Raw genomic sequence first — 23,091 nt, 5'->3', positions numbered from 1 at the left:
GAAGTATAAATACTCTTTATTCTTTTTTTTGGCCACACCATGCAGCGTGTGGGATCTTAGTTCCCTGACCAGGGATTGAACCTGTACGCTTTGTATTGGAAGCACAGAGTCTTAACCACTGGACCACCAGGGAAGTCCCTAAATGCTCTCTATTCTTGTTCAGAGTAAAACCTTGGCTTTTCATTAGAACTTAGAAATTTACTTAGTAAATATCTATGCTGTGGCCATGTGAAATTGTGATTATTCTGAAGCTGGCCTCTCTTCATTCTATGTGACACCAGATTTTGTATGAAATTTCTAGAACTAGACCAACTCCTCAACACTCTCTGGACTAAAAATACCTGTATCAGAAAAGATAGAATCCATCAACTTCAAAGGAAACAAAACAACCTAACAATCCATGATTGGGCCTACCCTAATGGATCTGTATCCAAGGACCCAGAATCAGATGACCGTCTAATTTCCTGGGATCAGGTATTGTCATTATTCCTCTTGTACCATCATTTGCTATTGTCAAAGGAAGTAGCTGTGAACATTCTCTAAGAGTCGTTGAAAAGTTAAAGGATAATGTAGATTTCCTTAAATGTAGAAATATTCTATTTCCACAGTGTGGGCAGGGTTTTTTCTTTTTACAAGTGGGTCTCTATAGACATAAACTTGAGGTCAAGATATTTAGGAGAATGATATATATTACTCTTTCCTCCACTGGGTCCATACTGAATGCATGAATAATTAATTCAGCAAACCTGTGAGCATTTACTATGTGCTAGTCACCATCATGGGCACCAGGGATAGATAATTGAACAAAAATAGGCACGGCTCCTATGGAGCTAACAGGGTAGCGGGAGGATATAGACATTATATAAAAACTTACAATGATGAATGAACACTTTAAAGTTAGATTAGATTATGAAGAGATTACTTTGGATTGTGAGCAACAGAGAAATATCTGTATAGTAGGTAACACTGAGAAGGATTTTGAGAAAAGGTGATATATGAGCCTATAAACATGTTCATATTCTTATTTCCTAAAGTTGTGTTCCAAAGTACATTCACTAGTCTACCTAGATAATTCTTGAAAAGGGGTGCTATGGTCAAATCTGATTGGGAAATACTGAAGATGCACATTGCACTGTAGCATATTAATGTGTCTGGGGAGGTCCATTAGTAAATAAAATTCTTTAATCTTATTGAATCCAGCATTTTTCAGACTCTTTTACACATAGAAACCTTCCCTGCCCTTATTATTTAAAATCTTGAAAAGTTGATATTCCATGATAATGGCTTACATTTAATGAGTAAATTAATACTATGTATTAGACACTGCACAATTTCACCTGCATTCTTCATGTAATTATTACAACAGCTGTATGAAGTTAGGTTATATGATTGCATCCTACAGATTAGGAAATTGAGGCATGGAGCTAATAAGTAGTTGCTTAAGTTCACAGAAACTGAGGTATATGCATAGTTTGTCTGATGGCATATTCTGTGCTCTGAACAACTATGCTGTTTGAGAAATGTTGATTTAAAGAAATAAAACTATTTTTGTTATTTATATCTTGGATGAGTTAATATTCCTTAATAGGAATTGTTTAATAACACAATCTGCATTTTAAAAGAGGAAAATTCCTTACATATTCCTAACAACAGTGAAGGTCGTTCCTGTAAGTTATGAATGATTGGGCATTATCACATATTTTTGCTATGATATATTTTAAAAAGTGAATATCTATTAATTAGGCCACATATCAAAAGCATCAATTAAAAATGATTTCTTTCAAACTCACACTTAGTATATTCAACTGAAGGTAACAAGAGTTGATGCCTGTATTAATCCTTGTTTGTGAAGTCTCTTTAAATATTTCTTCAGGGCCAGCTCTTAGAAGGGAACCCATTCGTCTGACAGAGACCCTATTTGCATAAAGAATGAAGGTTATTTCTCAAAATTTAGGGGTTACCTACTTAAGGCATGCATCTTCTAAGAACAGTAATCATCATTTTCTATGCTGACTCTGCAAGATAAAGAAAACAACCTCTTTCTCACTTCTTCTCTGTTCCAACATGTCACTTTCTTTGTGACTTTTGAGGGGACCCTAAGGTAAGAGGCTAGATCTGGAGATCCTGCCTGTATTATTTAGACCAGTGATTCTCAAAGCGTTGTCCCTGGACCAGCAGTGTCGGCTGCACCTGGGACCTTGTTGGAAATGGAAATTCTCAGGTCCCACCCCGGAATCTACTGAATTATACCCTACATTTGTGGAGCTCATCGCCCAGTCTTTTAACAAGCCCTCCAAGGGATTCTCAAAACTAAAGTTCAAGAAGCAACACTTCAGAATGTGTTTGTAAAGTTTCCACAGAAATCTGATGATTTCAACACAAGTGTACAAGTATGTTGAAGTTTTATGTGAAGGAATAAAGCTATTTCAAAGGTTAGGGACTGGATAATCTAAATTTCCATTCTATTTTCTTCTTCATTAAGAACATTTTGTCTACCAAAATTTTATAGGATGTAATGAATCCCCTTTAAGGACATTTGTGTTAGTGATTTCAGAAGAAATTTAATGCAACAATAACCTAAATAGTACAGGAACAGCAAGTAAATATCAAGGGCATAGAAGCTTATAATAGAATAACCTTACTCTATGAGAAGGTATTCTAAAACTAGAAACTATTCAGTTCCTTGACAATGAACTGCGGGAAGATGCATGGCATTCTTTTCATGTTTATCTTTCCACTCTCTTACTTCCCAGGCAGGCATTTTTCAATGAGAATGTTTATTAGGAAGGATTCATTATCAGAAGTTTGTTGTTAGTTTCCCTTTATTGTTGCCAGTATTTTTAATGATGAAGTAATTCTATTCCATGATTAATAAATGAAGCAAAAGAGACTATTGTCTTTGGTGTAAATTATTTTGATAAAGGGAAAAAGATCACAAGTTTAGCTTTCTGCTGCTGCTTCTTGTAGTAGAAAACTTTTGGAGTTCTTGCCCAATCCCTTTCTGAGAAATGGCTTTCTCACCCACAGTGCTGGGTCCAGCAGCCATGTTTGAAGAGCATGGTCCCACCTCCTATCTCGGGGGCAAAATTGAAGGAATCAAATGGGTATTTGACCAAGAAAACCCATCTGTAGCTTTGCTGAACCAATCATATCTGTCAGGATTTGTAGACTCAATCCAGTCTTGGGTTCTTGGATGGAAAGGTCACTTTAGGGTCAGGGCTTATATGGCCATGTGTTTATTAAAGAGAGAAGACCAGACTTTGGAAGGAAGTAGATGTCTGCAGAGGGAAACAGAAAGAAGAAAATACTAAGCCCCAAAAAGACAGAGAAAAGTCATTGGTTCTAATTTTCCAGCTTCCGCTTCAGTTCCTCTTGAAATGTGGCTGTGCTTCCCATCTCAGACATCCTCTGTAAGCTTCTTGCATCCTCCTCTTGGTGTCTGCTTGTTTGAGTAGGTTCTTTTCCATGCAGCCAAACATCTCCCAATCAAGATAAAGCTCTTTAACCCTTGGAATCATCCCAAAGGATTTTTTGTGTGGGAGAAACCAGCAAATGTGTCATCATTATTTTCTCATTAGCCATGTGCCTTTGTTTAAAATCCCTACTTTCTACAGCATGGCAGATCAGACAGTCCTTGTATACATCACTGACTTTTTTAAAGATACCTTACTGTAACTAAAGATCGCACTGATCTTGCATTGAGGTCTTATTTCAATAGAAGACACCCATTTGTGCGAGTGAAACTATACACCCTTCTCATCCACATATGAAAACTTTTCAGTGTAATTTTTGATGCACAAAATGTCAGCCCTTAACACTTCTGAAATGGACAGATGCTTTAAGGCAATTTTTAGAGACCCGTTTCATTTGTTGTTTTCTTCTACTTCTTATCTCATAAATATCCCTACACAATATGAAAAAAATCACAAAGATCTAGATAAAAATTAGTGAAATCAGTAGGCAATAGCAGTGATTTCCGTTGTTTTTGTGGTGGAAGGCTGTCAAGGGACAGAGGTAGTCATATCGTTCAGTGTTTACACACCAGCGAGTTGATACAGCATTCACTTTTTAAAATATTACCTTTACTTTTATTGCTTTTGAAAATGCATGTTGCCTACAAAGGCTTACTAAATCAGAGAATATTAAAGACGATGACCTCATACCTCAGAGCTCCTGTTTATCCTGTGAAGTTTTAGCTTTGTTACTAATACAAAGCCATCCGCCCTCAAGGTTTCCTTAGGCTGCTGGTTAGAACACTATCCAACACATTGTAAAACACGGTGCATCTCTTCAGGAAAGAAAAAAGTGTGCAAAACTCCTACTATATAATACTCAGATTGAAAGTGAGATACAGCTGCTTTAATCAGAGATGAAAGATAATCCTGGGGAATCATTTATGGACAAAAGGCTTCAGGGAGACACACATAGTAACGGCTTCGTGTGGAAGGGCTGACTTGAGCCCTTCCACTTGGTTCTGACTCCTCAAGAATGGTAGTCGATGGGGAATTTGGTTCAGTGCTGAGGATGGTAGCAGTGTATGTTCTTCCTCCTACAGACTTGCTTCTCTGCTGGACAATTGGTGGAGATATTTCTACAGAACAAGCTTTCAGCCATTTCTAAGGAGGACTTTAAGCAAATGAGTCCAGGAATCATCCAGCAATTACTGAGCTGTTCTTGCCAGCTGCCCCAGGACCAACAAGCAAAGCTGGCACCCCCAACTCCGGAGAGTAAGTTCTGGTTCTTTGCTCGGAAAGCTAATGCACACAGTGTATGCAATAATGGCGGTGAGTGAAGGGTACGTACCATATACCAGGCACCGCTCTAAGCATTTTACATTGATCAGCTCATTGAGTCCTCACACGGTGCTACCAGCTAGAAATTATTATTATTATCCTCACTTTAGAGGTGAGGAAACTGAAGCACATAGAAGTTAAGTGACTTGCCCGCGGACACACAGCTGGTAAGTGATAGAGCTGGGATTCAAACCCAGACAGGCTGTTTTTAACCACCTATGCTATACTGCCTTTCAACGAATATTTTATATTTTGTGTATAACTTATATAAATCAAGTTTGTCCCCTGTATTTGACTCAAGCATGGACCAGCTTCGAAGTCCATAGTTGAGATGTGGCATGTTATATGAGAAAGAACATCAGTGTTGGGGTCAGAAAGGCAGAGCTGAGTCATGCCTTCTTTCCCCAGCCAACTCTGTTGGCATATATCGTATATCTTCAGCAATCTCTTTATATCCCAAGCCCGTCTCTTTCTCTGCACAGTGGGAAGCAGTGATATTACAGGGCTTCCTATCCATTTCCACATTATGGCACACAGTAAAAATGAAGGCACATTGGGGTAAACCAAAGAGTCTGTTCTGGGATGGAGGTGACCAGTGCAAGGAGGTACCAGCCTCTGGGTTGTGGTTGGCAGTGTCAGGAAGTGAAAGGATCAATATTTACACTCACCTGTGACCCATAACATCACTGCAGTAGGTGAGCACTGCTGTTAAGACTTCACAGTATACCAGTGAAGTTCCAATGGGCTAATGCGTACAAAAATGCATTCTGTAAATTCAAAGCACCTGCCATTTAAAAGGCAAAAAGAAAAAAAGAAAAAAAATGGTGGCCTAAGAACATCTATGATGGATAGTAAAAATATGACATTTAACTATATTTAAAATATTACCATTGATCTGAGGGCCTTACATAGTTTTCAGAACTGCTTTTCTTTCTCTTTGAGGTAGTCTGCAATGCCCATCATAGCAGAATTGTTCAGTTACTTATTTCTAACTCATAATGGATTCTACATCGAGTGATTCATTTGAAGATTGTGAACAAAAACATGCCAGGCCTATATATCTAAGACTCCACATTCACTGAGAGGAAAAAAAGCTTCATTCAAAGTGAGCAGCTAAATAATTCAATACCTTGTGGTCAGAGATGGCTCAAAAATAGATCTGTATAACCAGACACCTCCCTGGCACGGGGTCTGGTTATACAGGCCAATTGGGAACAGGGTTTTGGACTGAAGATCCAGGAAAAAAGCTTAATTCCCTTTTTAATGAACTTCTAGACCCTTCTAGGAAATAGTCTTCCTGAGAAAAATCCAAACAAGTCATACTCACTAAAGAACCTAGAAAAACACCACCGCCCTCAATTTAAAATGTTGCATCATATAACTAAAGAGAAAGGTTTGTGTTGTTGGCCTTTTGAAATTACAGGAATGTAAGACGTTAAAGAGGGGAAGACACAGGGAGACGTTATTAAGAACACAGTGTTCGGTACGCTGAAACTCAACCCCTAAGCACCACCTTCAACTGAATTTCCAGGAAAGAAGGCTATGGCCGTGTAGAAATCATTTCAGACCTGTTCAAAGGAGCTGCTCAGGATTGGTTAAGAATTTAGTTGGTAGGTCCAGTTCTGTTGTAAGGATGGGAAAGATTTATATCAAATCTGACTCCAATCAAGATGCCATGACACTATGTAGGGGACTAGAGTAAATCAGCCGAGTCTGGTGACCATGAAAGTCAGAGATTTTGTGGTTTTCAGACTGTTCTTGCCACACAAGAGCGGGTAAAACTGACTCACAGGAGACCTAGGAAGATTTACAAGCTCCCAAGGAATGAAACATCCTTTCTCTTCCAAAACCACACTGTAGCTGTCCTCAGGACAATGGAGAAAGTAGAAGAATTGAAGAACTTGAAACTTTGCCTTTTGCCTGGGAAATGTCAGCCCCTAATTTGTCCTTGTTGAGTTCCTGACATTTCCTGATCTTTTGTAGCCAACATAAAAATGTGGCAACTTTGAACTTTATTAGGCACCCAGGTGCTCATGTTAAACTTCAAATGTCTTTAATTTATCTGTTAGTCAAGAAGAATCACTTTCCCACTGAGAGTCTATTTGTGGAAGAATGGGATATGAAACTTGGTTAAATATCTCTAGGGATTTTTTTAACAACATGGGTATTAAATTAGAGCAAAATAAAACCTCTAGGCAGGTGTATGATCATTCCAGACTATTTCTGTTATTTTTTTTTCATGTCGTAAAAAATACATGCAATTTACCATCTCAACCCTTTTAAGTGTACGGTTCCGTAGTATTGAATATTTTCACATTGCTCTGCAACAGATCTCTAGAAATGTCTCATCTTGCAAAACTGAAACTCTGTATCTGTTGAACAACAGCCGTTTTATAGATTTCCCTAGCAGCAAAGGAGTAGCGGTGAGAGTGGGAAAAATCAAGGTGTGAAAGTTTTTTGCCTCCTCTGAGTACACTACCAACTTTATTTTAATGTTCGATCTCTGTATAATTTAGAGCTTATAATTCGATAAGGGTCCTCTTCACATCACAAGCCTATTGTCATCTTACCAGCTAGTGTCATTCACATGACCTACTGTGGAGAACGAATGTCCCAGAAAAGTATAAGAATGATGAGAATGCAACATCTTCAATTATAACACATTTTAAGATGGTAATTTCTTAAAATCCACAATGGGCTTTAAGTGCAATAGTATGATAGCTGAAATTGTTTGATTTTTTATCCATCTGTGGTCAGGAAAGGAAATGATAGTTTAATTTTGTAATTACCTACCTTCATTGTTTACAAACCATTTGGCCTGACATTAGTAACTTCTAAGTGGAAACAGAGTATTCTCTCTGAATATCTGTGTGTGAATGGTGTGTGAATATTGTTTATCCCCAAATCCTATATACTTGACTCTGAAAGCCATTTCTTCCTCTTAATCTTTCCCTTTCCATTCTTCCTTTACCCTTTTATTTCTTCTCCCCTCCTACATATTTGTTTCTGTTTGAATAATTGTAAAAAAATTGCACTTTCTGAACATTTAAAAAATCTAGAAGCTTAGAAATACAGAATAAATTTTAGGGGTTATAAAAACTTACTGCAATAATCCAAAAGGTAGGCTGTCCAAATTTATATTATCATCCATTACACATTGACTGATCAGTTTTTACCAACACAATCGCTCGTTTTAGTCACTGAGAATAATAAACACTTCTGACGTTACAAATAATTTTGAGAATTTTTGTAAGAAAGTACTCATTTTGTCCACAAATATTGATCTACAGTGGCCCAAACTATATGCTCCTTCTGTAACATTGCTTCCTTGCCTTCGAAATGTTTCAATGAAATGAAATGACAAATATTACCAGTGTCTGTCAATAGAGGTTGTAGTTTAAAGTGAGAGAAATTATTTTCTTTGGGGGTAGGAGGTAAGCTAGCTCCTTGCTTGCTATGGTGATTTTTTTCATAAGGGGTAGTCAGGATAACTTCAAAGCAACAGAGTAATTTGGAGAAAGTCTTTTCATTCTTTTCCTTGCAAATTAAAACCTTGAAACCTTTTACCCAATATAGCACTCACAAAACGATTTTGTATCCCTATTGGTTATAGTATAGGCTGGGTTCTTCTAGCATGTTCGCTGGCAGAGGCCCTCACAGGGGCTCTGACTGTTTTGCAATCTCCTTTTGGGCTCAGAATACGGCTACAGCACCATGGCAGTAACGCTGCTCACGCTGGGCTCCATGCTCGGGACGACCCTGATCCTTTTCCACTGCTGCGAGGAGAACTACAGGCTCATTTTACAGCTGTTTGTGGGTCTGGCTGTTGGGACACTTTCTGGGGATGCTCTCCTGCATTTGATCCCTCAGGTAAGCGGCTGTTTTCCGTTTCAGATGGAGTGTTGCTAATTTCTCCTTACTTTGCGCCACTGGAGGTGTTTATGCAGAATTTCACAGTGGCGTGGGTGCATAGATACAGTGGCCAGTGTTTTCCTTGATAATCAGTATTATTTCCCCAAAACCCTGGTAGGAGTAAAGAGATGATTAATCATTAGATCCACCAGGTTATTCTTATTTTTGAAATTTAAAACTATGTGATCAGATATGGATTCCTATTAACAAAAGTTCAGGAAGTGTACGTATCTATAAATAAAAACAAATGGGCTATAAGATGTACTGGTTTTTCTCTGGTGGCCTCCAGCCCTCATCAGATCCATGCTCTGCTCTTCTCTGCTGTCTTTTCTGCCCTTGAAGATGGCACCTCCTCAGCTCCCTTGCAGGCTGGACTGTTGTTTGAGTTCCCCCAGTGGGTGCACAACAGAAAAGCCAGGGCAGGAGGAGAGAGTGACAGGGGTATCTCTTCCCCACTCCCTCCCTCCAGCACTGGCTCTAGAAGCAGCTGATTACCCTCAGTAATACACCTCCTGCAGGAGACCTCCTCCCTAACTTCATCTCCCACTGAGCTTCAGTAATTGAGCCTCAGTTATTTCCAACCTTTGCCCTTTGCCCTTTCAGCCCTAAGAGTGATAATGGTTCCCTGGGGTTGCCAGTTTCCGGGTGTCTCATTATCCCTCGTTCATACCCTTGACACCTGCCCACACCTCTGTCATAGCACCACCATTAACCTCTCTTCGTTTGAACCATCAAAATGAATTTCTCTTTCTTGCCCAACTATTAGCATCTAGATTTCCTTTAAGAAACATGCAATCTCCAGGAAGCTGGCTCTTTGCTGAAGTCTTCGGAGGCTCTTTATTTGTCAGAGATGAAAGGATTAGGACCAGACATGCAAAAGAGCTCAGGGAGGCGGGTCTTCAGATGAGCTTATGTATCCCTTCTGAAATCTCTTATGGTAGATAATGATGAGCAAATGATTTCCCCCACCTCTCACAAAGTCTGAGATGTTAAAATTTTCCACAAGCCTCTGGCAATTTCCTGCAGGGTCCCTCTTGTTGCTTAGAGGCTCAAAAATTATTACATGTTCTGAAAATTGCAAAGTGAGCATTGGAGAAATGAAACAAACCATTATTAGTTTTAATTTCCCTTATAATCTAATTTTCTGGAAATATTTCAGGGCTTACTGGCTTGAGGCGGTGGCCGAAGCCTGTTTCTAGGTCATTGCAGCGGCTGCAGAGCTGTTCATTGCCCAGGATCCTGGGAAATAGCAACAGGATCTTAAGGCTGCCTGGGTCTCCCCGAGTGGGAGAGTACACAGCCCAAGGCAGCAGGGGTGGACGTTGGGGGGAGTGGGACTCTCCACCGGCCCTACAGAGACATATTACAGAGGGGAACTTAGCTGGGTTTCACCTAGAAGGCAGTTGCTTTACTTGAGGAAAGAGAGGAGGACATATGTTATGGGAAGAGGAAGATAGATGCCGTACAGGTGGAGTGGAATGCTAGAAAAATCAGTGGTTTCTGAACGTGATCCAAGGCAAGTGTTTAAAGGTCTGCGTGGAAATGAGAAAAATCCCACTGTCACGATTTCCTCTTTTAACTAGCTACATTGATTCAACTTGAAGATCTACATTTTATTCTGAAATTGTGAGGTTTTCCTCTGTTTTCTTTTCTGACACGACAACATCCTCTGTTTTGTGACATAATGGTAATTCCAAATATTAGGTGGCTGTCCTTTTAAGTCTTTACCAAAAGAAAAAGTGGACTAATGTGTACATGTCTTTAGTTATGTCCATACACTCAATGTGTATATGGAGATCCATACATATACTCACACGTGTATACATATGTATCAATATGTATATGCATACATACATAAATATCTATACACTATTTAGATGAACATATACACATATAATTTTTTTCTTTTCTAAATGTAATGGTTAGTAATATCCTAAATATGGAAACCACTGAGCTATTTCTCAAACTGTCTTCTCCTGGGGAGGGAATATGATACATTATGATTTACTAGCTCACAAGAAATCATGAGGTCAACAAATGGATGAGACAACCAGTGGGATGAGTCAACTAGAGGAAAATTCCTAATGCTTTTCTAGTATCGTTTTGTGTCCCAGAGAGCTGACAGTATTGCTACGCACACAGGATGCACTCGATGGAAAAAGTCCTTCAGGTGGATTTCTTACTTATTTGAACATTTATTAAACGTTTTCTTTAATTGCTATGGGGCATGGGGAGAATAAACCCTGGATGAAATGTATCTTTATATTTGTTCTGGATATAAAAAACATTGATTTGTTATAAAGCATTGCTGTGCAAATTGGGATGGATTAAACAGGAAAAAAATTCAGCTAAAAGACTGAGAATGTATGAAAATTTAGGCCACTTGCTGAAATAAGCTGAGGCTTTAGTCTACTCATTAGCAGAAGCTTTTCAAAGTTCTCCTTTCTTTTTTCACATCTTATTTGGCCCTGATTAAATCATATAGTGGAAGTATTCATACATCTAAAAGCAAGCTGGGCTTTGAATGAATTCAGGTGTTGTCATGGGGTTCCCCAGAATGGAAATTGAATATATTTTCAACAGTGCACCTACTAAATGATATTTAAGTCATCAAAAGTTATTTCTTTCCATCTCTTTTCTTTTTAGGTTCTTGGTTTACATAAGCAGGAAGCCTCAGAGTTTGGACATTTCCATGAAAACAAGGGCCATATTTGGAAACTGTTGGGATTAATTGGAGGCATCCATGGATTCTTCTTAATAGAAAAATGTTTTATTCTTCTTGTATCACCAAGTGCCGAGGTATATTTTAAATTTTGTTTATCTTTTATGTTAAGGCTTCATGATATTTGTCTTTTATTTCAGAAATACTTGTTCAAAAGTAATTAACATCTTCATGAGGTTGTCTATTTAAGGGATGGGACTCTGATTTCTAGGACACACAGATCATTCTGACTGAGAGCTTCCCTATAAGCATGATTATTAATTTTTCGAACATCTGTTGCTGGCCCATTACTATACTTATTACAACCTCCTATTTGACCTCCCTGGCTAGTTTAGAAACAGGAGAATATTTCATGTCTGAGAATGAAGGGATTTAAAGGCCTAGCTACCAATCTGTGTTTTGGGTATCTTTCTTAACCCAAAACAAATTAACAAGCAAACAAAAACTTTGAAAATTCCAAAAATTATGCATTGTTTTCTATCTTAAGGACATTTAAAATTATACAAACAAGAAGCTCAGGAGTGGGAATTCCAGCACATCTTTTTTTCAGCTTGAATAATTGCTTTCATTGTGCCTGCATTTGATCCACTTCTACATACATGATGAAATGTAAAAGGCAGTGTGGCTTATTTTTAGATTTTGTTTCTTTTTGCTCTTATATATTACCCTATAAGAAAATAGATGAACAGTTTTGTGGGATAGTTAAAAACATAAATGCTTGTAAAAAAAAAACAAAACAAAAAAAAACTCCAGGAGACTAAAGTAAACTTTCCCTACAAAGTCCTGGGATTCTGCAGTCTTCATGGTTTTCTACTTATTCCTTGACTTTCTTCCCATTCACATACTATAAAATGCTTGTACTCAGGGCAAACACTACTATCTTTTAAAAGACTTTTAAACAAACTTTTAAACAAGCAAACACTACTATCCTTTTTTTTTTAGTCAGAAAACAAGCCTTTATTAATTTCTATTAATTAGCTATTGTAGGTATAAGCAGAAGCAATATATGTTATAGTCATTTTCCTTGAGTAACTGATGCTATTGGTATTTTTTTTTAAACGTCTTTATTGGAGTATAATTGCTTTAAAATGGTGTGCTGGTTTCTGCTTTATAACAAAGTGAATCAGCTATACATATACATATGTCTCCATATCTCTTCCCTCTTGCACCTCCCTCCCTCCCTATCCCACCCCTCTAGGTGGTCACAAAGCACCGAGCTGATCTCCCTGTGCTCTGGGCTGCTTCCCACTAGCTATCTATTTTACATTTGGTAGTGTATATATGTCCATGCCACTCTCTCACTTTGTCCCAGCTTACCCTCCCCCCTCCCCGTATTCTCAAGTCCATTCCTTAGTAGGTCTGTGTCTGTGTCTTTATTCCCATCTTGCCCCTAGGTTCTTCATGGCCTTTTTTTTTTTTTTTTTAGATTCCATTTATATGTGTTAGCATACGGTATTTGTTTTTCTCTTTCTGACTTACTTCACTCTGTATGACAGACTCTAGGTCCATCCACCTCACTACAAATAACTCAATTTCGTTTCTTTTTATGGCTGAGTAATATTCCATTGTATATATGTACCACATCTTCTTTATCCATTCATCTGTTGATGGACACTTAGGTTGCTTCCATGTCCTGGCTATTGTAAATAGAGCTGCAATGAACATTTTGGTATACTATCTTTTAAAAGTCTTTTAAAAGACTACTATCTTTTAAAATATCAGCACTTGTTTATTATCCTCCCTAAATTTATTCAAAAATTCTATTTCATGCATCAAAAATAAGGTGATTTATGGATGGATAGAAGGATGGTAGATAGATGGGTGATAAACTAGGTGGAATAAAATGTCAATGGTAGGATCTAGGGAGTGAATATCTGAGTGTTGACATCACAGTTCGTTTAGCTTTTTTGTATATTTGAAACTTTTCACAATAGATAGATTTTAAACAAAATTCTGTAGAAATTTTTTCTGTTTTAATGAATTAGGGTTGTTCTTTGGCCTGGGGCCCAAGCTAGGGTACTATAGTAATTCAGGAATTAGGAATGACAGTTTCAATCCCAACGCTTTCTTAAAAACTTAGGAATCCCACTTTCTCTAAAAATTTAGGAACTTAACCTCCACAAAAGGAGTTCTAATCTAACTAAGCATTAAAGACAATAATAAGATCCTCATTTATACACAATAGACTAGCATTCATGGACTGGAAAAACTAATTCAGAAAGCCAACATATCAGCTTATGCATAATAATTAGAAATGTAACCAGATGGAAATGAGTGAAATAAATTCTGAACATTCAAAAATTATGTTTTTTTCAGATGGTCCTTGGACTTGTCAGGGAACTTAAAATGAGTTTTAAGAACATAATTTTAAGATTCATGATATTGTGTAAAAGAAAAGGAATGTGAATACTTTAGAAGCTACAAGTACTTTAATTGGTGAATATCTTTCTGGAGATATTCATTTAGTAGTTATAGGGTACAATACAGTTTTGATGATCATCCTTTTGGTATCTCCATCAGAAAGAACTCACAATTTAATAGACAATATAAAATTACCACCGTTCATGCCTTTGTAAATCATGACTAGAATTTTTGAGGTTGCATTCTTTTTTTTTTATTGAAGAATAATTGATTTACCATGTTGTATTAATTTCTGCTGTACAGCAAAGTGACTCAGTTATACATACATGTATTCTTTTTCATATTCTTTCCCGTTATGGTTTATCCCAGGATATTGAATATAGTTCCCTGTGCTATACAGTAGGACCTTGTTGTTTATCCACACTATATATATTAGTTTGCATCTGCTAACCCCAAATTTGAGGTTGCATTCTTAAAGCATTTAGACTATGCATGATGTTTTAGGGCAGTCCCATGCCCTAAAACATTCATTTTAGCAAGTATTTATCCTGATGAAATTCTCCCAGTACCCTCATCCACCCCTTTGGCCAATAAGCAAAATGTTAAATAGAACTGTGGTACTGACAAAGGCTACACCTGTGTTCTTCTGGCTTCAGCACTAATTTTAAACCATCCTCATCCAGCAGGGCATGTCACTGGTTAATGGGCATATGGGACATTCCCACCATCTTGCATTCAACACTGAATTAAGTGACCAGTCAGGCAGAGGCAAGTCTGCTTCAACTATCCAGTTGGTAGGTTACTGACCTGAAGTATTTTACTGATTTGATTACCTTCTTTCCTTTGTTCCTTGATAAATAGATGAGAATCAGTAGGCTAGATAAGTATTAATAGAATCCACTCCTGATTTGCCTGTTCTTGATCATGATAAATCCTATTTGGAAAACTTTGCCAAACACCTGAAGGCTGTTTTCAAGGGTAAAATGCATTTTCCACAGATTCAAGTCACTGCTCTCTGCATCTCTTTGAAACACATGTGGATCAGATTGACATAATAAACATATCCTTAATCACTCTGTTTACAAGTTTTCATAAACCAGCCGACCCTGAGGTTTCTCCAGTCTGAGAAATCCTTAGTCATGACTAGGTGAGGCCAAATAAATGTTGAGCAAGGAATTAGTTAGAGGACCTAAGAGTGGAGGGTTCATTTCATAATGTAGGAGAGAGTGATTCTGTCCAAGGAGATGTCTCATAGTAAGTGCCTTCTGTTACACTGAGTTTTCCACAACAAAAATCTTCCGTGTGAATTCTCAAAACACAACCTCCAATCAGGTTCAAAACAATATTCCCATTTTAATTCTTAAAGTCATAAATAATAAAGGGACCGGAAAAATATGAAAATATATAACATAGTTAGAAAACGTGCCTCCTATAACCATGGCCTTGGGGGAGGGGGTTACAGTTCAAGAGTAGATTCCTGAGTAGAGAGAAGTAAGCTATTCCTGACACATTAACCTGGCAAAATACAAGTCTGGCAGTAGATTGCAGAGCTAGAGCTAACTCAGGGATGTGAACAAAAAATATTTCTTTACAAAACCTTATTGTGTTTATTGTTTAGATACGTCACATGTGGTTTGAAAGAAGATAACTCCAGGCTGAGATTAGTTTTTAAATCACTTTAATGCTGACCTCATTTCTTCTGTGTGAATGAAGGGTCCAGAGCCCCAAGATGTAAACACATCTCGGATGCTAATTCAATGAGTTTAGAACGATTTGACTTCTCTAGCTCACTAATAATATACTCACCATTTCTTTTGTTATTTAAGCTGCAAGATCAACCTAAAGAGAAATAGAAATAATATGAACTTTTAGGATTGTTTGATGGGTCCAATTTCCTGTTTTGTTTTTGGTTTTTTTTTTTTTTTTTAGTTATTTCTGAGATATACATTTTGAATTCCCTGTTTTTTAAGGAAATTTTTTAAGGAAGAGGAACTCACAAATCTTTCCAGTCATCAAAGGAGTTTTAGATATTTGCCTCTAAATTCCTTTACATACTGTGACAATATATAGCTTTTTGGGGAAAAAAAAAATCCTGGAATAAATATCTGAACTCCTGTCTTTTAATAGTCTTTTGATCTTAATCAGACTTTTGATATAACGTAATTTTTAAAAACCCCACATTTTTCTTTTGTTTCTAGACCCACCAATTTCAGGCAAGAGGCCTGTCTACCTCTTCTAATCCTGTATCCTTCAGATCCTACCTTCTCAGCCATCCTTCTCCAAAAATAGCCTATCGTTACATCTTTTGAATAACTGCTGTTATTCTAACATGTGAATGTTAAGTTTACTTTCTCTGTTTACATTAAAAAAAAGATGCTTATGTCTCACATTAAATTTGTCTCAAAGTTTCCACAATTTTGGGTGATAGGAATACGCTTCTAAAATGACATGTTCCATAGACAGATAAGAAGTATTCTTTTCACACAACAGAACAAGAATCTTAGGCCTAGGGAGGGAAAGTGTCTTTCCTGAAATTGAACCATGAGTCAGTCTCTGAAATAAAATCATATCATCTCAACTTGTAGAAGTCAATTCCAAAATCTCACTTTCCTGTCATGTGAAAGGATGAAAAATCTTTTAAAATTGTATTCTTTTGTACGTTTGTTGATCTCCTTTCTTAGTCAGCAAGGTTTTTTTTGTTTTTGTTTTTTTCCTAACTGGAAACGCAACAGAAACAGCATCTTATGCTATGATGAATGAAATGAAGTGTTGGGTTTGCAGTGGTTTCTTCTCCACAATCTACTTAAAGATCAGAAGAGAATTCTAGATCCACAGTCTACTGTACAGGAGCAGGGCCAACTGAGGTCAAGAATCAAGAATCATTTTTTTTCCTACGGCTTTTGGGTTTCATAAAGACTTCCATAATTTAATAATGAATTACAGACTATCTAAGTAGCCTCTAGCTCTCTATGGAAGACTCTGAGCTACGTAAGAGTGGTATTTTCACCAGCATGTAGATAGTGGGAAAAACATGTTTGCAGACTCTTGGCTCTACCTTCTGTGTTTGTCTATGAAATTGAAAAGTTCTAATATACTCCGGAGGATCAAAATGTCTTTTGATAATCAACATAGCTCTTCATGTTTCATTTTTCGATAAAATGATGACTATTGCTTATCATTCATATTTTATTTTTTAATTTAAAATAGAAAGGCCCAGAAGATGCACAGGCAGCTGAAATTCCTATAGGCAGTCTGAACGCCCCCAACAGAAAATGTGAGTACCAATTTTAAAAATCCAAACATTAAATATAGAAAGTGCCATAGAAAGAGGTTATATCTGTTTTGAAATAAATATGTGAAAACCATGTAAATTTCATATTGGGTATGTATTTCATTATTAAAACTTTTGCAATGAAATTTTTAATAAGGGCTCATTCCTATCAGTCTTTGAAACCTACTACACATTAATATCAGTGTTACTTCATTCTTTAATAATGTTTTCCCCAATGGCTTAAAACTGATCCTCTGGAAACTTCGATTAGTGTAAATACTTACGTGGTTATCAAGGCTCGTTTAAAATCCTGCTTACATGATGATTTGAGCCTTTTACTTCCCATGAAGTCTGGAGACAGTACTGTTTTTTTGTCTTCTATCACAGTCTACTGATAATTCATCACAAATGTCTATCTCCTTTATGATATTGTCGTTAACATGGTGGAGTTCAAATCAGTGCTATCTCATTATTCACATCTTATGCTATAACTCATTTGTTTGTATAATTTGCATCCAGTCTTCTTCTTTCTATGATTTTCCCTATTTCTGAATTTTTTTGTGTGTGTGATTTTTTTAAATTAATTAATTAATTAATTTACTTATTTTTATTTTTGGCTGTGTTGGGTCTTCGTTTCTGTGCAAGGGCTTTCTCTAGTTGTGGCGAGCGGGGGCCACTCTCCATCGCGGTGCGCGGGCCTCTCACTGTCACAGCCTCTCTTGTTGCGGAGCACAGGCTCCAGACGCGCAGGCTCAGTAGCTGTGGCTCACGGGCCTAGTTGCTCCGCAGCATGTGGGATCTTCCCAGACCAGGGCTCGAACCCGTGTCCCCTGCATTGGCAGGCAGATTCTCAACCACTGCGCCACCAGGGAAGCCCCCCTATTTCTGAATTTGATTAACCAATTTTGGTTAGGACTTTATTCCCTTTTGCTCATGCTTCTGAATAATTCTTAGAACTTTTTTTTTTTTAAAGGTGTGTGTTGGTTTTCATCAGTTGCTCCTGAATCCTTGCCCCATTTTTCTCACTGGTATTACTCTTTTGTAAACACACTTCTCAATAGTTTAATGTTAAGCAGTCATGATTAGTTATGCCCATTCTATCAGAATAAGTTAGTTACCTGAGGAGAAAAAGAGGTATTTATTGAATACTTATTATATGGCAGGCACAATGCTAAACACATGACATGGATTATCTCATTTAATCCTCTTACACTTTACTGAAGTAAGAATAATTAATATCCCAATTACACAAATGAAGAGACCACTCATTAGAGAGGGTAAGTCACTGCCCAGGACTACATAGCTACTAAACTCTAGCATTGAGGAACTAAGAAATGCTAATGCAGCAACAATTTCCTTGTGATCATTCATTCAGGCATGCATCCCTGTATTTTTTCACATTCTTTCATTCATTCAAGAAATGTTTGGGCTTCTTGGGTGGCGCAGTGGTTAAGAACCCGCCTGCCAATGCAGGGGACACGGGTTCGAGCCCTGGTCCAGGAAGATCCCACATGCCACGGAGCAACTAGGCCCGTGCGCCACAACTACTGAGCCTGCGCTCTAGAACCCGCGAGCCACAACTACTGAAGCCCACGCACCTAGAGCCGTTGCTCCGCAACAAGAGAAGCCACCTCAATGAGAAGCCCGTGCACCGCAACAAAGAGTAGCCCGCTCGCCACAACTAGAGAAAGCTCACACACAGCAATGAAGACCCAACGCAGCCAAAAATAATAAATAAATAAAATAAATGAATTTAAAAAAAATGAGCATGTTTTAGGTGCTGTGATTGCACTGGGGAATAAAATTAGGAATGGTCTTTATCCCTAGTTTGCAATGTGGTTGAGGATATAAATGCTAATAAGAACAAACAAGGTAGTAACAATCACTGTTCTGAATGTGTTTGCTGTTTTCACGCCTGTAATTTATTTATATGATTCAAAATATGTAATTACGTAGTCTGTCCAATTCTTTTTTCAGGACATTGGTAGTGATATTTCTCCTTCTAAATCTTTAGTTCCAGGAGAAATTTTAGAACGCCTGGCACCTAGAAGGTATATCAGAGACATTTCTTTGTATTTGTTTTTAGAGGAAAGGAAGTATAAAGAAGGCTACACCTAGTCAAATTAGGAGCAGAGAGTGGTCGTCATAATGGAAGTGGAAGTAATAATGATGGTCGTATTCAAATATTTTGTAGACCTCATATCTTTCTACTTCAGATATCAATCTTGGCATACAGAATGATTAGTGAACAAATCCAAATTCAATTATGCAACTGCCCTTTTTGCCAGGGACATATTGAATTAGCTTCAAATATTTGATTACTTGTTTCATATTACCTCATTGGTGGAACTCAGGATGTGAAAGTCTTATCCACAGTCTGATTTAAATAACCAAAAATCAACATGATACAAGATCCAGCCTGGGTATTACCATGGAAAACCTCTGATAAGTCAGAAATGTGGAACTCAGGATGACTTCCATGTACCGAAGGAAAGGTAAAATATTATTGATAGTTCTGTAATGAGTACATTGATTTGCCAGCGAACGCTTGTCTTATCTACCACTGAATAATGTTTCAATTGTCTTAAACAACATGCACAATGTGCTCCTTGTTGTTTATATGCAAATATGTATATTTGCCTTGTGGCTTGTTACATGGTCATGATCTGACATTTAGAAACCCATCATCAGAGATAACAAAATAATAGGCAACAAAAATAGGCTGCAGTGTTTCTTGGCAAAGTATAAATTGGGTAAATGTTTTCCATCCAAATATATGCTGTTAATATCAAAACTGTACGTAGGCATACACACAGGCATGGATTGGAAATCACAGTTTATTTGTATGCTGCAATGTTGTCACATGGATTACTTTAAATTATTTGATTTTATTTCCACAAAGAAGAGCTTTACTTCTGAAAATCGGCAGGAACAGCTGAGTGACCTGTTTGCATTTTTAGGCTCAGAGAGCTTCCAGGCAATGCCAATAAGAACTCTCTGAATTCAATACTTTGATATTTATTCTGTATTTTTATGACTGTTGCCTAAAATCTTCTCATTTTTGTTAAAGAATGAAATGAATTAGGAAACCACCAGAACGATAGAACTGAGTCTCACCGTGATGGTTCTAAATAAAGCATGATTTTGAGAAGTAAAATGCATGGGATGTCTTTCCAACACAGGCAATACATTTATCTCCTGGCTGATAGTCTGGGCTAGATCTGCTGTTTACTGAAGTTCCTTATTTCACCGTGTGGGCTATGAAATAAGTCAAATCATATCCCCCCAGTAAACCATATTACAATACAGTCCCTCCACAGTCTTAGACCAGGTAACAGAAGCCAGAAGGTAACCTCTTCCTATTTTTGAGTGTCCAGTTATTAGAATATTGTGGGCAGTTCTAATAGTAACAATAGCAACTCCTAACACCTGTCACACAGCATACATCAACTGAGTAATTAGACTACAGCAATTGATTTTACTGGCTGTTCTTATCAAATGGTATACCTAGGTAGTTCACTGTCAGAATGTGTGTTATCCCTGGAATACTTTTTGTATTTGTTAACGGTTCCAACCCATAATACTAATACACTGTTTTAGGTTTTTGAAAACAGAAATTCTGTCCGTCAAAAACTTGAACCCAACTGTGATCTAATTATCTCATTAATTAAACCCATTATGGTCCAGTTTATTTCATTGGCTGTCTACTAATCAGATAATGTATATAATGTAATAGAATCGCATGAAGACAGCTTCTCTTTATTTCATTCAACATCTAGTTGGTCTAGTCAGAAAGACAGAACATTCAGTAAATGTTCCAAAGCTAACTTTGAGATCGGAAGGGATGGAAGCGGTTCTGCCGTGGTCACATTTGGGGAGTGAAGGAGGCAGTGTGGGAGGGTGGTTAGCACCAACCAGAAAGGGGAACGATCACAAAGTGGCAGGAGGTTGACAGGTGACTCCAGGAGACCGACACGAGGGGCAGTCTGACTCAGGGGACAGTTTCAGAAAATAGACTCCATTTTAATGGCATTCTGCCCCGAGGGTCTTAAATTATTTAAAAATGCTTCACGAAAGACATTATGTGGAAAGGTCATGGAATGTATTTTGGAAAGTTATTAACAGTGTTATTTTTATCTTCTTTTGGCACAGCTGAACAGGAGGACAGAAGAGCGAATGTCCTAACTTATCTCATAATTAGTCAGACCCATTAGAAAAATGGCGACCATAAATCCAAGTGTGCCATTATCGGTTGCTGTATTCGCATCGCCGGTCCTGACCTATTTTGAAAGCTGAGACAAAGTGGAGTTACTTAATCTGGTGCAATTTAAGGATGTCGAGGCTGGAGGGGAAAGTTGGTCGTAACTGAAGGATTCCATGAACTATGTAGTGCTCTGTTCATGCTTCTTACACCTTGTTTTTGGTTCTTTAGGCAAAACCATTAGCTTGTTAGCAATAATGATCCTGGTTGGGGACAGCCTGCATAATTTTGCAGATGGTCTAGTCATAGGAGCGGCCTTCTCATCTTCATCCGAGTCAGGAGTGACCACAACAATTGCTATCTTGTGTCATGAAATTCCCCACGAAATGGGTAAGTCTGACAGTAGAATCACTCTTCCTGCTTGCTGAGAAAATCATAATATATTTCTAGCCATGGTTTACTAGGCTTCTTTTTCCAACACATGATTGAAAGATGAATACTTTCTGTTCATAATTTATTTAAACCATCAAAAGCAAAGAACTAGAAAAAAAATTCCTGTACCTCAAGATAGAATTCAATTAGACCCCTTTATGATATTTCCTGGATCCAGAAGTGACTCTTTTTGGATTCTGGAGAATTCTATATGGGAGACAGTCATTAAAGGTGGGGGGAAGGGATAAATTAGGAGGTTGGGATTAAGATATACACACTACTATATATAAAATAGATAATCTACAAGGACCTACTGTATAGCACAGGGAACTCTGCTCAATACTCTGTAATAACCTATATGGGAAAAGAATCTAAAAAACAATGGATGCGTGTATATGTATAACTGAACCACTTTGCTGTACAACTGAAACTAACACAGCATTGTAAATCAACTATACCCCAATACAAAATAAAAATTAAATTAAAAAATAAATAAAAATAAAAATACTGGCATAATAAAAAAATTCTTTAAATTTTTTAAAAAAGAACTTCAGCAAAAACTTCAAAATCTGCATATTAAATGTGGGAAAAACATTAATAGGAGAACTTTTGATCCATTATGTCAGCAAACAGGCCAATGAGATAAAATAACATTTAAATTAAAGCCAAACCATGATTTCATCAACCTGATTTATACAAAATGTCTAAAGCCAAGTGTAACATTGAAATGACAGTCGTATGGTATCAGATTCATATAAGACACTTTTTCTGGATAATCTTAATCACCCATGTAATTCAAATCCTGCCTCCCAGGAACCAAGAGGAGACGGAATAGACATTTCTGAAACAGGTCCAGAAAGAGGAGAGGCTGGTCCCAGGCACACGCGTGCCCTAGAGAGAGGACTCTTGGCAGTCACTCTTCTTATCTCACTTTCACATTTACATTGCCCACTTGGGCCACCCCTGACCTCTTGGGTTCTGTGTCTATTGCCCAAAGTCCTGTTACTCATCATCACTGACCCATTCCTCTCTGAGGAGTTTATCCAAGGTCTTTCCTGAATCCGTTAAGACATACCTGGTCTGGGGGCCATATTGTATGGTCCTATTTTAGCTACTATAATAAAACCCAACAGAGGTGGGTGACAGTCTGCGACAGGCCAGCAAAAATGTCTGAAGACCTGTTCATAGGATTAATTACACAAGAGAACTAGGAAACTGAGTCCCCAGGCTGTCTCTTTTTTTAAATTTTTTATTGAAGTATAGTTGATTTACAGTGTTGTGTCAATTTCTGCTGCATAGCAAACTGACTCAGTTATACACATATAGACATTCTTTTTTATATTCTTTTCCATTATGTCTCTTTATTGAACTTCAGCCTCTTCTCAATCCCAAAACTAAG

General features: G+C 37.6%; 1 protein-coding gene across 3 annotated transcripts in view; it reads left to right on the top strand.

Annotated features, from left to right (window-relative positions):
* SLC39A12 (solute carrier family 39 member 12) overlaps positions 1 to 23,091 on the top strand; it is a 67,183-nt gene that overhangs the window by 19,722 nt on the left and 24,370 nt on the right. Inside the window, exons 4-10 of one of the 3 annotated variants that reach the window (XM_059915263.1) lie at positions 302 to 474; positions 4,556 to 4,727; positions 8,491 to 8,663; positions 11,352 to 11,504; positions 14,475 to 14,582; positions 16,996 to 17,062; positions 21,492 to 21,650. In XM_059915263.1, the coding sequence (XP_059771246.1) occupies positions 302 to 474; positions 4,556 to 4,727; positions 8,491 to 8,663; positions 11,352 to 11,504; positions 14,475 to 14,582; positions 16,996 to 17,062; positions 21,492 to 21,650 (1,005 nt within the window). Of the gene's footprint in view, positions 1 to 301; positions 475 to 4,555; positions 4,728 to 8,490; positions 8,664 to 11,351; positions 11,505 to 14,471; positions 14,583 to 16,995; positions 17,063 to 21,491; positions 21,651 to 23,091 lie in introns of all 3 variants that reach the window. The other 2 variants (XM_059915262.1, XM_059915264.1) reach the window with 2 other exon arrangements.

The sequence above is a fragment of the Balaenoptera ricei genome, chromosome 2 (assembly GCF_028023285.1).
Source record: "Balaenoptera ricei isolate mBalRic1 chromosome 2, mBalRic1.hap2, whole genome shotgun sequence".
Taxonomy (NCBI): Eukaryota; Metazoa; Chordata; class Mammalia; order Artiodactyla; family Balaenopteridae; genus Balaenoptera; species Balaenoptera ricei.
The sequence above is the reverse complement of the archived record's forward strand: the minus strand, read 5'-3'. Positions and strand labels throughout refer to the sequence as shown.